This window comes from Letharia columbiana, assembly GCF_014066305.1.
Source record: "Letharia columbiana isolate WasteWater2 chromosome Unknown Sc0000052_s0, whole genome shotgun sequence".
Taxonomy (NCBI): Eukaryota; Fungi; Ascomycota; class Lecanoromycetes; order Lecanorales; family Parmeliaceae; genus Letharia; species Letharia columbiana.
Genome location: NW_023501096.1, coordinates 307,934 through 323,119, shown reverse-complemented (window position 1 = coordinate 323,119; position 15,186 = coordinate 307,934). Strand labels below are relative to the sequence as shown.

Here is a 15,186-nt window from a genome sequence, read left to right as displayed (position 1 = left end):
AACCTGAGACTCAATATAGATGCCCCTCCCGATCAACTGCAATAAAGCTAGGGTGTTAGACACTGGTTAACATCATTGTTTGCCGCTAGTTTGCCATTTATGCGTAGAGCTGCGTGATTGGACCGCGGCGGAAGTGTTAAACATCGGTAGTCAAGGAGCCATTGTCAACAAAGGCATTCACTTTCTTGCCGCTTCAGAATAAAATCTTGAAACCTTTACACTCCTTGTTTAAAAAGATCTACCGACAGAAATACTGCTTTGCTACTCTCGCTGCAAAACACAACTCTCAACCGCACAGCTCAGCTTGGACTACGGAGCTTACTCTTGTCTCACCGCCTCATAAACCTTGTATCACCTGGATCGCAAGCAGTCAAAAAGCCATCAGAGCTAGCTCATAATATCAACACATGGCCGTTATCCGGATTCCTATCATCACTATGCTTCTACCGACCATCGTCTGCCTTTTCGTTGCTACCGCTTATAGCATCAATATCACCACTTCCAACGTCCTTACCCCAACCTTCCCATCCAATACCTCCTCCTCTGCCCGCCTCACCCACGCATTCGGTTCCAACGCCACCATCTTCGCGCCCCTCACAGCGCCTATTTACCGTAATGTTACTCCCGGCGACGTATGGGTCTTCCCCAGCAGTGCGAACGACCTTGGTGCGAGGCAAGTAAGCTGTGAGTGTTTTAACCCTGACGGTGAGTTGTGCTCTTTGAAGTATGGGGCAGAGGAGTTCTCTGATGTGAAGGACAGACCAATGCTGCATACCCGCCTCCTCTAGCGTGGCGCCCTTCTGCATGCCGACTGGATCTACGTGCTGCGGGGATACGTTCTGCGTGGCGGACGAGACTTGCTGTGGGGAGGGTTGCTGCCCCGCTGTAAGTCTCCTTTCCCACTCCTCTCTTCTATCTTCTCCCGATCCACCTTCCTATTCAATTTGTAAGGCCAGCATCGCTGACACGGAAAAGCTTACAACTTGCAACGTCAAATCCTCCGTCACCGGCTGCTGCCCCAGAGGCGAGGTCTGCGCCATTCCTGACGGTGCAATCTGCTACGATCACACCTCGTCAAACTGCTCGAACCGGGCCTCCCCACCGCCGAATTGCTGCCCCGCCCACAACCCCTTCTGTCGCGACTTCAAGCCGCGCGGATGGGGCTGCTATGGCGTCTCTACGACTGCGTCCTCTACTTCCACCATACCGACCATGACTGCGGCCGGCACTTCGAACATCTTTGCGCCTCCTGCGAGCACGTCTCCGAGCGTGATCTCTACGCATACCATGACGATTTCCGTGGTCTCGGACGGGCACGGTGGGGTTTCCCTCGACTTTCCGACCAAGAGCGATGCCGCAGGTTCAGAGGGTGGCGAGACGACGTACGTGCTGGACTGGCCGGCGAGTTCCGCTACTCCTATCACGGCCGCGACGAGCGGTCAATCCGTCGAGTCGACGTCGAACACAGTGCTCTCGGCAGCAGTCGCAACGTCTACCGCGTCGTCTACGACCGCGCAGTCCACGTCAGCGAGCTCATCCACAGTACCACCCCGCTCATCGTCTACACCCGCACTGTGCTACAACCCAGACGCTAACTCGCATCCTCCCTGTCCCACCACGGCAACGCCCCTCGCTTCGTCCTCAACTTCCGGCGGAGGGTTCAACCCATCCGGCGCTACGATTGTCAGATCGCAAGCGAGCAAGCTCCGCATCCCTCTCCTCCACCCCCTCGACGACAACAACGACCACCAATCCCGGCCCGGCAACACCTTCTTCTTCTTCTTCTTCTTCCTCCCCCTCCTCGCCGCCTCCATCCTCTACGTAACATTCGGCCACTTCGTCAAGCGCCCCGATGCCAACCGCGCACAACTCGGATCCGCACTCCGCGCTCTCGGCTACGATGACCCCCAGATCGACGCCATCCTCGCCGGACCCCGGACCGGTGTCGCCGAGCCCGGGACCGCGGAGAAGAAAGACATCACCGTCGTGCGGGGGAGCGCGCGGCCCCTGCTGGCGCCCCGGGTGGTGTCCAAGGGGCAGATCCGGGTGGTAAAGGGCAGTGCGAGGCCGTTTGTGCTGGGGAAGAGAGCGCATTCGCTGTGGGAGGGGATGAGGGGGGCGGGTGATAAGGAGGACGGAGGGGAGGAGAGCGTAGAGGGAGATGGTTCTGTGGGGGAGAGGGGGGAGGCTTGAGATGGATTTCTGGCCTGCGTGCGGTTTGGGCTGGGGATGACGATGAGTTTCCTTGATGAGTGTTGTGTGGTGGATGTTTGTGACTGCGGCTGGATTCGCGGTTGATCATGGTCTCTTCTTCTTTCATCTTGAATCCATAGGGGACGGCGCGGCTTCTTGTTATGTGGTGGTTTGGAAACAAGGACGTACGTTGAGAAGGGAAAGATTTCTCGGCGAAACGCGACAGTGTTGCATAGCAGTCATTTTCATAAGCCTCTTCTATTGCTCTAATATTGAAAGATGCTGGAAGTCTAGTTTTCTATGTGGATTGTTCGCTAGAGCTTTTATGGGATACTGGAATGATACACAGCTACATTAGCTATGAGGGAGGGCCAAAGGATCAAGTGCCTGCACCTGAAAGTTATGATAGATAGTATGAAAAATCGCACACATCGTTTCCTTGTGAACCTTTGCATCACTCCTCATGCCCTCTACTACCGCTCACGCCTGCGGTTCCCCCAGCCAAACTGTCGCCTCTGGGCGGCCTCACTACTCCACCTCCATTCTCAGTCCCAGGACTCTGCGCCATTTCTCTCGGAGACGCAGTCCCACTCCCGGGCACTGGTCTCCTAAGTTGTGGCGCCGCACCTTGCGCTTGGCTCCTCAATGCATTGATCTGGAAAGGGTTTCTGACGGGAGAGGTGGTTCGTGTGCGTGAGGGCTCATCTGTTGGCGAAGGAACGAGGTTGTTAGTGTTGATGGGCGTGGGTTTAGCGGGCGGACGTGGTTGGGATTGAGATGCAGAGCGAGAGCGGGATTGAGGGGAGGATGATTGAACAGAGACGGCTGGCGGGGCTATTGGTGGTGCTTGACGCGGTTGAGATTGTGCGGGTGGTGGGGGTCGTTGTTGGTTGTGAAGTTGGCCAGGTTGGGGTTGAGTCTGGGTTTGGACCTGGGACAAAGCGGACTGGGGTGGTTGTGGCCATTGAGTTGGAGAGTCCTTAGGCGGGGCCGATGGCGGTGGTCCATTGCGAGATTGCGGCGGCGTCTGCGCTTTCGATGGTTGTGCCAGTCTTGATGCCTGCTGTGAGATATAGGCGTAGGGGTCGTACTCAAGGCCCACAGACGGTGGTGGTTGTGGAAAGTTGCTCGTAGATCCAGTAGGCCGAGGAAACTTTGCCGCTCCGCTTGATGCTCTCCGCTTCCCTCGTGTGGATTGACGCCGTAGTAGGCCTCGCACCTCTTCGATAGAGACGGTGCGATCAAATTCGGGAATGTCCATCGTTGAGACGGAATGGGCGACTGACTTGGGAGTTGTGGGCTCGATAAGATCGCCAGGAGTATGAGCTGTATCGGCAGCCGGGCGACGAGAGTTCAAAGTGGTGAGGGCATTACTCTCAGAGGCAGCGGGATGGCGTAAGCGAAGTGGAGGAGGTGTGACCGAGTCACGCATGTTAGGTTCAGCACTGGAGGTTACGCCTGAAGGTCCGCTCTTAGCAGGGAGGTCTGGTATCTCCGCTGGAAAGAGTCTCTTTGCGTCTTTAGCTGTGGCAGCCGCTTCACGGTTGGCGGCTGCTTGCGCGTCGGAGACAGTGACAGAGTAGGTGGGCTGGTCGGCGCTGCCTAGAGCTGATCCTGCTCCACCTGGACCGTTGATAGGAATTTTTCGCAGGGCTAGGACTAAAGCACACATGAACTTCGATCGACGAGCAGCTCTGATAGTTTCGTTAGACCAATTGGACTTGTGTCTGATCTCAACCTTCAGCTCCATCTTGTCCATCGCTGCAATACCGGTGATCTCGACATCGATGTCCGGCTGGAAGTCTCTCGAGTTCTCCTTGTCGGTGACGAACGCCTGCATTTCATTCCTGAGAAGCTGGACATCCTCGATGGTGGTACCAAAATCGATATAAATAGAGAGCTGTTCCCGCATAGCATCAGACCTCGAGACGTTTTGGATCCACATACTATTGAGCACAATATTTGGTACTTGTGTCAATTTGTGGGTATTGATGTGCTTAAATACTGTAAAAAGGAGCGAGATGTGTTTAACGACTAGCTGGTCATCACCAATGTCGACTCGGTCAAGTACGTCGAAAGGATGCTTGACGAACAGGAAGATGCAAGAGCCAAGGACTTCCTGGGCTGTTGTGGCAAAGACGAAAGATAGTGATAGCAAAGCGGTACCAGTCGTTGCCAGGGTAGTCGTCAAGGAGGTGTTCAAGAAAGCCACTATAGCAATGTTAGAAGGTGCACACAATTATAGTATTGGAATAACTTGCCGAATACAAAGACAACGACGATAAAGACAACACTGCACAGCAGATTGTCCAACACGTTGATAGCCTGATCAACATCGTGCAAGCTGCTAGCAATCGAATGCCGTTCCTTGCCAAATTCGCAAATCGTCAAAATCATTTCGTCGAGACTGATGTCTCCATTGCTGTCTCGATCCAAAATCGCAAAAGCCTCCTCGGCTTCGGCGTAATGATCAGGACCAAGGACCTCAACAACATCGTCCATGAACAGAGCTTCCTTGCCCTCAACCACAAAGCTCATCCATAATCGTTTAGCCAATGCTTCTGAGGATTTGTTCTTCTCGAGAGCTTCTACTACGATTGAGTGAGCGGAGTCGGGGTTGAAGACCTGCTTTCCAGTGACCTCAGAAGCTATGTTGCCGAAAGCGGACGTAAGCTTGTCGCCGAATCGGCCAACATTCATCAGAAGCTTCATAGGCGTGGCGGAGCCCGAGTGCTTTTGACCATGTTTACTTCCTGGGATATCGATAGAGTCGTGGATAATGTAGTCTTCTTCGGCGAATTCGTTGCAGTAAGCGGGGAACAAATGGCGAGAAGCGTCGTAGAGTAAACTCAAGAGGTAGATTCTGTGCTTCGAGTCTTTGATCTTCGCATGGAATTGCGTATGGTGATAGCTGATGGAGATGAGCTGTATGAGTAATTTCTCAAATAGAAGAATCCAAGATGCTACCAAAAATGACGCAAGGATCTCTTGGACGACGGCTTCCCAATGTTTGAGTACGGTACCGTTGCCAGATAGAAGTGGATCATGTTTCTGGGTGGTATTCGTAGGACTCTGCGCCTTAGTGAAGTCCGCTTGTTGCCTTCGCTGGTTTGGATTACGGGTCATAACCTATGATAAGAGACCTTAGCTCGCACGTACTTCTTCCAGCAATATGTGCAAGGCCTACCGGTGCAAATGTAGCCAACGATGCCAACGCCCATCCGCATAGAGACAAGTATATTTCCAAAGATTGTATGACCAAAGAATATTTCCTGGTTCCTGAGCTCACGATCCCGCACAAGAATTCAAAGATCCACGGAAGGGTTTTCGCAGCGAGCTTCGATACCCATAAACTGAGCCATATACATTCCAACCACGAAAAGATCCAGACAATACGGACACCGCCTAGAGTTGCATTTTGTGCTGCAGTAGCTCCAATGATGATAGGTATGGCGATGATAGTAGCCAAAGGTAGAACATATAGGAAGTATTGGGTGACGACCGAAAAGTTCAAGATCTTGTTGTATATTATGCCCATCTGCGTGACAATCTCTTCCTCCCCATCACTGCCCTTCTTCCCAGTCTTCTTTTCAGTTCTCCGTCGGCCAGCGACATGACGCTGGTAAAAGCCGGCTTTCTCATTGAGCTGCTGCTCAGGGGCACCAGTAGTGGTAGGGGTGTAGGAATCTGTCTTGCGGGCTCCAGTCTTACTATTGCTGACACTGCTCATGGGCATGGTGATCGTAGCGTCGTTAGGATTGCTCATCGTAGACGAATCGCTCTGGTTCGGTATGTGTTGGAAACCCTTGGAGGAGCGATTGGTAGAAGAACGCTTAGACCCAGGCATTGGTTCCTGAGGGAGAGTAGACTTGGATACAATCGATGCTCGATGACTTTTGATGACCATGTGTGGCTAAAGAGAGAGTATATTGCGAACGAGCCTTCCCCCTGAAGAGAGTGACGTTGGGTTTCGTGATGAAAATGCAGAGGAGGAAGCTGCCTCCAGGGCTGTAACGACTGTGGTTTGGGGCGAAGGAATGTATAGCTGGTCAGTGAGGACCGTGGTGAAATGGCTGAGGAGGCTCAGAAATGGAAAACAGTAAGAGTCGGGGCAAGAAGAGAAAAGGCACAGGCAAGACGCCCGTTTCAGGGGCGATACATGCAGGAGGAATGAGAAGTTGCCCGCCAAGTTTCACCGGGGCCGGGTCTCGACAGTACCCTTGCTTAGCTCCTTATTAGCTAACGAGCCGACGGCGACAATCCCAAGAGGCAGGCGAATCTGATGCAAGGATGAGTATCATCACCTCTGTTGCAAATTTGATTGACCCTCAAGGAGTATCCATCTAACGAATCCCTGTGCCCTTGAAACTCGAAGAGACACGAATCGTCTCAAGAAGATAACGAACCAATGATATCATGACCGACACAAAAGACCAGGAACCCGCAGAAATGCGAGTTGATCCAGCACGAGCAAAACACCTCTCCTCAAACATCTCCTCCATACTCTCTCGCATCGAGTCCGCCAAACCTTCTTCAGGCCCACCAGTCCGCCTCGTCGCCGTCTCCAAGCTCAAGCCCGCCAATGACGTTCTAGCCCTGCATTCCGCACCCCACAACCACCTCCATTTTGGCGAAAACTACCAGCAAGAACTCCTCCAAAAATCTCTCCTTCTGCCCCGAGAAATCCGCTGGCATTTCATCGGCGCGTTGCAGACGAATAAGTGCAAGCCGTTGGCGGAACAGATACCGAATCTGTGGTGCGTGGAGAGTGTGGATACGGGGAAGAAGGCTGATCAGCTAGAGAAAGGGAGGGCGGCGCTCTGTGAGAAGGAGAAAGATTACGGGGGGGTGCCATTGAGGGTGTTCGTGCAGGCCAATACGTCCGGGGAAGAGGAGAAGAGTGGGGTGGAACCTGAAGGGGCGGCGGAGTTGTGTAGGCATGTCAGGGAGCAGTGTCCACATTTGAAGTTGCAGGGGTTGATGACCATTGGGGCTATAGCGAGGAGCAAGGGGGCGAAGGAGGGGGTGGAAAATGAAGATTTTTCAAGACTGAGGGAGGTTAGGGATCAAGTCGTGAAGGAATTGGGGTTACAGGAGGGGGATCTGGAGCTCAGTATGGGCATGAGCGAAGACTTTGAGAGTGCGATTCGGTGTGGAAGTAATGAAGTCAGGGTCGGGAGCACGATTTTCGGGGAGAGACCGGCCAAAGGGGATGCGAAGATTAAGGAGACGGTTGAGGAGGGGAAGGGATGAACATAAATCGCGGTGAGGTTCATGATATTGACCCATGACTGCCTTTGTCAGGCGAGGTTTCCCCCCCTCCGATACAAAACAGGCAGTCGAAGCGCTACGAATCTCTAAAATTTTGACATGACGAGCACCAACGAGGATTTATCTTGCTGTTGGACGCTCAACTGAAGCAATTTCGATCATACAAGATCAGTAGCTTTTCTTGGGGTGTTACCAATACTTGACCTAACACCAACAAAAGCCAGAGTCCCAGAATGCAACATTTTTTATTCCTGACAATTTGCCTGCTGTATGGTACTTCCGAGCTCTTCTGATGGGGTATTTCTTGTTAGAAGTCTTCATTGAGCGGGAGTCTCTCCTTTAGCGCACTTTCCATATGGCAAGCCACCAGCACTGGCGAAAATTCCAAGCTAAGGGAGAGCAGTATCAGAATTTTCCTTGAGGCCAACTTCCTCACAAGGGTGCTTAGGAAGTGGCCACGCCTGACACTGACGCTGCTTCCAGCACCTGATGTATATTCTCAATTTGACCGCTTCCCACGGCGTATCCATTCACCCATATCTGAAATGTCCACTGGTAAAACTGATTGTGAAGCACCATGAACTCGGCCAAGCCTCTCAAAGCCGTGCATGCATCATTGAACGTAAGAGGTCCGCAAGAAAGGTATAGATTTTGAATAGTGATCCTGACAAAGCCATAGTCGAAGATTCTACTTGGTGGGAATGCATTCGCGAATTGGCGGCAGACGGGCTGCATGTTCTCGATCATTGCTAGTAGCACTAGTGTTGGGTTCATCTGGGGCTTCCACAGGCCATTGAAGGATAGCAGTGCTGGAGGGTTGGAGTAAGGGATATTGTAGCGGCTTTTCGCGGGCGTCAGGTTCGATCCCGTGATTGTCACAGTTATGAAAGGAGGGATCCGGTGAAGGACCTACTCACATGGTGTTGGTGTTTGTGATGCTGCTCAAATGTTGGCAAGATCCATTGGTGGCTGTCACGCATAAGGGAAGCAGTAGTGAGAGCAAAGCAAGATATCTGGGGACTCTGAGAGGAAACATTTGAGGTACGCAGATGAGTGCAGCGAAAAGATTGAGGATCAGCGCCTGTCACTGAACAGTAATAGCATTGTTTGTGCAGGATGGTCGGCTCAAACCCATGCCTACGATCAGGTTGAGAGGGCAAAGGATAAGGAGTGACGGGTTATGCGATAGGAGAACGAAGCACCTCGTGTATGCACACTGCATTACAGGCGCAGTTCTCCACAAATTGAATGCGCATATTGCCTCGTGCAACAGACGCGCTTTGCTTGGAGCAAAGTTGTCGAACGACGCGACACCCTTTTCGCCTTCTGAGGAGACGGCACCTCTTAAGAGAAATTTCTTGCGGCGTTTTATTTGCCTTGCGATGACAAGCTAACAGCAAAGCCATCAATGTCGCTTTCGATTCCTCATCGGCGCATCATGAAGGAGTATACTGTGGAGAGAGCCGAGTTAAGAACCGAAGCTCCAGAAGAGCGCTACCCTTCCGCCCCGTAAGGACTCGTACGGGGGCACGGGGGTGGCTAACAAAACCCGCTAGAGGATACTCTACAGGTAGTGCTAGCGCCCTCGCCACAATAATCTGGCAAATTGACTCAAACTGAGCCGTGGGAAAGCCCTTGAGCCCCCAATTTCCAGGCCATTGACGCCATCAGCCAGAACGACAGGGATGCTGTCGCCGGACTAGACAAATGCTAAGATGGAAGACAGCGGTGTAGCAATCGAGGCGCTGCTCAGGTACCTCTCCGACATCATTGACTTTGCTCATCATCCTCCACATTCTCCTTGAGGGAGGGGCACTGATCGGGTGGAGTCATCTCAAGTGATTTAACTTGTTGTGTACCAAGTATAGAGTACTTAACATCTCTATCCGCAGCAAACGCCGTGGCACTGTATGACCCAAAAAAAGGAGCTAATGTGCTCAGCATCTACCGATGTGGTTGTGTTAGGAGCGCAATCAAAGTTTGTTGCCGATTTCTGCTGTTCCCATGATACAAAGTGAGAGCATGAGGAGCGTATGGATGTCTACAGCACAATCGATGATGGAAGGGTTATGGTCATGTGAGCTCCTGACGATAGTGAGCTCGACTGAAGGCTGAACCTTCCTGTGCACCCTTCTTCTTATGAGGCACGCATTTCTATATACACTGTTCATCTATCCACAATCTTTTCTAAGGCAGGATCTTTGCCTTCTTCGTGATACATCGGGGAAGCGAATACATCTCGTCCACAGCACCCTTCAGGTTTCTGTCCGTATATGGACTCAAAAAGTCCCAAGTACAGCAAGGATCTAGACAAAGGTCATAGCTCAAAACATCAAGATGACGCATAGTTGCACCATCAGCAACCACTTCGGTGTGAGTGGAAAATGGCTTTATGTATGGCTCATGGTAACGAATTCTACGGCTATGCTGCTGTTCGGATACGATCAAGGTGTATTCGGTATACTCTAATTCCTGCATTCCTCGAAGGTGAACGCCTGCTGATCGAATTCAGGTGGCATCCTTACCCTTGAAGACTTTGAAGCACGCTTCCAACTAGAGGACAATGAGACCCTCAAGGGTGTCATCGTCGGGTCCTACGATCTAGGCTGCTTGGTTGGGGCACTGGCAACGGGCCCGATCGGAAATTGGATTGGTCGAAAGCGATCTATTTTGCTGGGAACAACTGTCATGATGATCGGCGCGTTCATGCAGTTCCTTGCTCCCAATTTTGGGATCATGACGGCAGGACGGTGAGCAAATACCACCTTGCCCGCGACTTACTTCATGACTGAGCATTGTCAGTGTCATCGCGGGTGTTGGGAATGGCATGAATACTGCTACAGCTCCAGTATGGGCTTCAGAGACTAGCAAGACAGCCAACCGTGGTAAGACGGGTATGACATTGATGGTTATCAACATTGGTGGCCTGGCAGTATCATGCTGGATGACTTGTGAGCATCTGCTCGATGATACCTCGAGCAGGAAATAACGACTCATCTAGATCTTTTCAGCTTCGTCAAGTCCGAGCTTGCGTGGCGTTTTCCTCTTGCCTTTCAGCTCTGCTTCGTACTCGTCATCTTTCTCACCGCCTTCTGGCTGCCAGAATCGCCTCGATGGCTCGCTATGAAGCATCAGGACGACAAGGCTCTTGCGGTCATGGTTGCCTTGGAGGGAAGCAGGGTGACAAGCGAAGGCTCAACCGCCAGGCGAGACTTCGAAGAGATCAAGACCTCCATCGCGCTCGAACAATCTCTAGTAGTTAAGCGTGAGACTAAACCATGGTTCAGACTTATTCTCGGCGTCGCCGTTCAAGCCATGCAGCAATTGACTGGCATCAACATAATCTGCTACTATCTACCTTATGTTCTTACCGAATCCGTCGGCCTGGATGGATCTAGGGCCCGCCTGCTCGCCGCAGTCAACGCTATGACGTATCTTGGCTCCACATTCGTTGGCCTCGCTTTCGTTGAACGCTGGGGTAGGAGAAGACTAATGATGTATGGTGCACTTGGTCAATGCTGCTGCTGGCTCGCCATAACGCTCCTCCTGGGCTCTGCATCCACGGCGGGCCTCCGCTCTACCCGCCAGCAGCAGCTCGGCAGCGCTGCTGTGCTGTTTTTCTTTCTCTTCAACTTCTTTTTCGGCGCTAGCTGGCAAGGCGTGTCATGGCTTTACCCTACGGAGATCAACAGCACCCAGAACCGTATCTCCGGCATGTCGTATGGAGTTGCCACCAATTGGCTCATCAACTTCGGTGTGGTTTTCGTTACCCCGTTAGGCATCGCAAGCCTTGGATCACAATTCTACGTCATTTGGACCGTCCTCAACGGCCTAATGGTGCCAATTATCTACCTGTTCTACCCCGAAACCGCAGGACGCTCTCTTGAAGATATCGACGGAATGTTCGAAGCGCATCCCACGGTCTGGGTCTTTATGAACAAGAGCATGACTGCGCGGAAAGCAGCAACTTCAAACGGTAGCCAGGACAGTGGGGAGAATATATCGACCTTCCGGACAGCAGAACATGTCGTGACATTTTCTAGAAACGTTAGTGCACTTGAGCTCGCACCTCTTGCGAACCTGCGGCATCGTCAGCCCGGCGGGGGTCCGACTCCTTTGGGAAGCATGACGCCTGTGCAGAATGGGGCCACGCTTGCGGAAGATAGGACGGTGGCAGACAACGCGGCTGGAGCTATGGAAAATGGGACCGAAGCTGTGAAAGAAGACGAGGATGCGGACGTCGTATCGTTACAGTTGGCGCCGAGGGCTACAGTGCTTTCAGTGTCGGCATCGCCTCTAGGACCACAGACTTCGTCTACGGCATTGCTCTGAAAGTACACCCTCATTGTTGGTCAAAAGCGGTGTCTTTGAGGGACATGGAGCATTGTGAATTATGTTCTGAGACTTAGGACTGTAGACACTATCTTAGATAGGTAGACATTGGTGCTTAGCAGGACGATAGTCAACATGTCGTATTCCGGATAGCTGATCTTAGCGAGCCAATCAGCATAGCAAAGAGATTGTCATCATTGATCCGGAATAGGTCAAGTGTGAAGAAATCGCCGACATTCCCGGACTAAGCCCCCCGGAAGGATGACGCTATGCCCAGCCGAGACGGCCGAAGACGCGCCAAAGATGAGCACTGTCAGCGTCATCAAACGTAAACCTGCCAAGTCCATACATATCTTTCTATTCTCACGTTGAATTCAATGTTCCTTCACCTCCATCTTCTGCAAACAATGCGCTTTGTATCTCTTCTTCATTCAACCTGAACTTCATCGGCCATACCTTCCTTTCAAGTCGCCATGTTGTCCGCAACCCTCCCCCGCCGTTTGCTGGCAATATGTCTCTCACTGCTCACCGTGTCTCGAATATCAGCACAATCCGTGGCGCCGAGCAATGCCACAACGAACAATACTGTCGAATTCGTCCTGTCTACCTTCTTGAACCAAATGAGCATCCAATCCAGAATTTTGCCCCTCACAAATGGTGCTGGATTGTCTGGCAGTCTCTCTCAGCTTGAGGTCCGTCACTCTGCTCACTCATCGTGGCTTCTCTAATCTTTCTGCAGCAAATCAATCCCCAAGGTCCGTTAGTCCTGACTACCACCAAAACCGTCGAATCCCTTCAACCCGGAGACATCGCATACATCAGCTGCGAACCCAGCGATTACTCAGGCGACATCGATGCTGCGAGGACCATGAATCTGGCCGTGAACAACAAACCCTATGCTATCGTCCTGTACAGTGAGTATGCAGCTACATGCAGTTTCAGTCCTTCGGGAGACTTTCAATACGTGTCCGTGTATACCATGCAGAATGCCAGCTCCTCGGTCGCGGTCGTGGATGGATTGCAGAAAAACAACCCACCATACCCGGCCACGAGCATATCGGTGGATCAAAAATCAGCGAATGGGACGAGCAGTAGTGATAGTGGTAGCGGCGGCTTGGGGAAATCCCCGACCACAGCGGTGGCAATGATTATTCTCTACAGCATCACTGGCATAATCACTGCTTTATTCCTAATCATCATCATTGTTGGAGCTATCAGAGCGCATCGACACCCAGAAAGATACGGGCCAAGACGTGTGATTGGAAGAGTCAGGCAAGGCAGGGCCAAAGGGTTGGCAAGGGCTATGTTGGAGACTCTACCTATTGTCAAGTTCGGCGATAAAGAAGAGGATGATAAACCTGCAGAGCAAGGTAGAGATGTCGAACTGGCTGGTGTACCCCAGGAAGCCGCGGCAGGCACGGAACACCATGGAGATGGAGCTAGCAAATCGAACACGGATGCACCGGCAGCAGGCGGACCGGATGTTGTGACGACCGAAGCGGCCGCTGGCTCAACGCAGCCGAAAGAGGGTGCAGCAGCAGACGCAGCCGATAGTGCGGACAACGGTCTGGCATGTTCAGTGTGTACGGATGATTTCATCAAGGGGCAAAATATTAGGGTGCTACCGTGCAAGCATAAGTTTCATCCGGAGTGCATAGACCCCTGGTTACTGAACGTGTCCGGGACCTGCCCTCTTTGGTAAGCAATCCATTCGCCCAATGCTCTATCCACTTCCTAATCTCCCTTTATAGCCGTGTCGACCTCCATCCCACCTCACCCGACAATGAAGAGCCGGAAGAGGATGGAGCCGATACCGACGTGATCCCGGCTGATTCTGGTGATCGCTCCATCCCCCCTACCGAATCTGCACGCCGCAACCGCCGTTCTCGAATCCTGAGCACTCTCAACGTAGGCCGTATGCGCCACGCTACAGCGGACGAACGCATAGATGCATTGAGGAGATTAAGGGAAGAGAACCAGGCAACGAACGACAATGCCGATCAAGGCGGCTGGATCGTTGGAGAGCGGACGATAAACAGAGCGAGGGCGAGATTGAGCAGAGCTTTTGGATCGAGACCTGCTTCGGGTATACACGGTTCCCGACCCACATCCCAAGTTCCTGCTGCTGCCGCGTCCGCAGAGGCCCCAACCACTGCGGAGACCCCCGCTACTGCAGAGGCACGTGCATCTGAAGCAGCAGCAACTAATGAAGCACCTGTTCCCATTCAAGCAACTCCATTCGCTGGTGCACTGGCTTCGAGTCCACGGTGACATGGCTTTTTCACTTCACAGTTTCCTAAGGGGGTTTGAACGTGCTAGGATCATGTCGTTGATCTTATCTTTTAGCGACATCACAATTCACGAGGTCACGTACAAGATGTGAAGATGATGATACCCTGATGCAAGGGTGGAAACGAGTGGCGTATCTTTTGGGAGCTATTTCCCCCCTGGGTAGGATTGGTGGATACCCTTTTTGTATCATATTCAAGCTGCACATAGTGGATAGACATCTCACATACATTTTCTCTTGTAGCGGGCTTCCGCCAGCATCCCTATCTCGATCCATGATGTGCATTAGGCCTGAGTTGCAACTCACGGCTGAGCGCTGGGCACACTGTTGCGAAAGAGGACTTGGCACGTGAGATGGCTACTTGTAGCAGGCACGCCGCCAGATGGCGCCGTGACTCTTTTGTTTTCGCCCCTCGCGCCGAGTCAGAGCACCATACCCCGAAGCGTTCTTGTTCATACTCGAAATTTAAAAACCCCATTCCAAGTCCGCGCACTAAACACCCTTCGATGTTTGATCTCCTTGATCTTTTCACGATCTGCACCTGCTTCCACTGCCACCTTTTTTTTCTTTCTTTTTTTTTCTCTCCTTCTTTTTCTCTCCTCCTTTTTCTCTCTTTCCTTTTCCCTCTTCCATCCCCCCCCCCCCCCCTTTTTGGCGCATCCCACCCACTACCCCTCCAACCAACAATCGGCCGCCTGCGTCGAATCAGCGCCCGTGATTCATCACTTCCACGGGTCCCCTAAAGCCGGCAGGCATCGAGGCACGATGTGATCGTGTCGATGGTCCCGGATAGGCGTTTCGGGGCTCGTTGTTCTTTCTTTCTTGCTTGTTTGTTTTGTTTTGTTTTGTTTTGTTTTGTTTTGTTTTGTTTCGGTGGGGTGGGGTGCGGTGCGGTGCGGGGAGTGAAAGGTTGGGAATCTTTTTTGACGGATGCTTGGTTTGGTGGGGAGATTGGTTTGTGGGGTTTGTTTGCTTGGGTTTCGGCGGGGGGGTGAGGGTGAGGGGGTGAGGGGGTGAGGGTGAGGGGGTTGGGGGTTGGGGGATGGGGATGGGGATGGGGATGGGGATGGGGATGGGGATGGGGATGGGGAGGGGAGGTG

General features: G+C 52.4%; 7 protein-coding genes across 7 annotated transcripts; 5 read left to right on the top strand and 2 right to left on the bottom strand.

Moving 5' to 3' along the window:
* Positions 1–437: 437 nt before the first annotated feature.
* Positions 438–2,193, top strand: HO173_010800 (uncharacterized protein; the record flags this gene model as incomplete). The annotated part of the gene is made up of 3 exons (XM_037312685.1): positions 438–705; positions 761–885; positions 976–2,193. 3 exons carry the CDS (start codon positions 438–440, stop codon positions 2,191–2,193), a joined length of 1,611 nt encoding a protein of 536 aa, XP_037160533.1.
* A 454-nt stretch (positions 2,194–2,647) lies between these two features.
* Positions 2,648–6,100, bottom strand: HO173_010799 (uncharacterized protein; the record flags this gene model as incomplete). Its single annotated transcript, XM_037312684.1, has 3 exons — positions 2,648–4,404; positions 4,455–5,322; positions 5,381–6,100. The coding sequence occupies 3 exons, from the start codon at positions 6,098–6,100 to the stop codon at positions 2,648–2,650; spliced, it is 3,345 nt and encodes a 1,114-aa protein (XP_037160532.1).
* Positions 6,101–6,609: 509 nt separating this feature from the next.
* HO173_010798 (uncharacterized protein) lies at positions 6,610–7,446 on the top strand (the record flags this gene model as incomplete). Its single annotated transcript, XM_037312683.1, has 1 exon — positions 6,610–7,446. One exon carries the CDS (start codon positions 6,610–6,612, stop codon positions 7,444–7,446), a length of 837 nt encoding a protein of 278 aa, XP_037160531.1.
* Positions 7,447–7,908: 462 nt separating this feature from the next.
* Positions 7,909–8,500, bottom strand: HO173_010797 (uncharacterized protein; the record flags this gene model as incomplete). The annotated part of the gene is made up of 2 exons (XM_037312682.1): positions 7,909–8,305; positions 8,382–8,500. The coding sequence occupies 2 exons, from the start codon at positions 8,498–8,500 to the stop codon at positions 7,909–7,911; spliced, it is 516 nt and encodes a 171-aa protein (XP_037160530.1).
* A 1,301-nt stretch (positions 8,501–9,801) lies between these two features.
* On the top strand, positions 9,802–10,591 carry HO173_010796 (uncharacterized protein; the record flags this gene model as incomplete). Its single annotated transcript, XM_037312681.1, has 4 exons — positions 9,802–9,922; positions 9,977–10,214; positions 10,267–10,415; positions 10,476–10,591. The coding sequence occupies 4 exons, from the start codon at positions 9,802–9,804 to the stop codon at positions 10,589–10,591; spliced, it is 624 nt and encodes a 207-aa protein (XP_037160529.1).
* Positions 10,592–10,620: 29 nt separating this feature from the next.
* Positions 10,621–11,796, top strand: HO173_010795 (uncharacterized protein; the record flags this gene model as incomplete). Its single annotated transcript, XM_037312680.1, has 1 exon — positions 10,621–11,796. The coding sequence occupies one exon, from the start codon at positions 10,621–10,623 to the stop codon at positions 11,794–11,796; it is 1,176 nt and encodes a 391-aa protein (XP_037160528.1).
* Positions 11,797–12,269: 473 nt separating this feature from the next.
* Positions 12,270–14,067, top strand: HO173_010794 (uncharacterized protein; the record flags this gene model as incomplete). Its single annotated transcript, XM_037312679.1, has 3 exons — positions 12,270–12,488; positions 12,536–13,494; positions 13,548–14,067. The coding sequence occupies 3 exons, from the start codon at positions 12,270–12,272 to the stop codon at positions 14,065–14,067; spliced, it is 1,698 nt and encodes a 565-aa protein (XP_037160527.1).
* Positions 14,068–15,186: the final 1,119 nt, after the last annotated feature.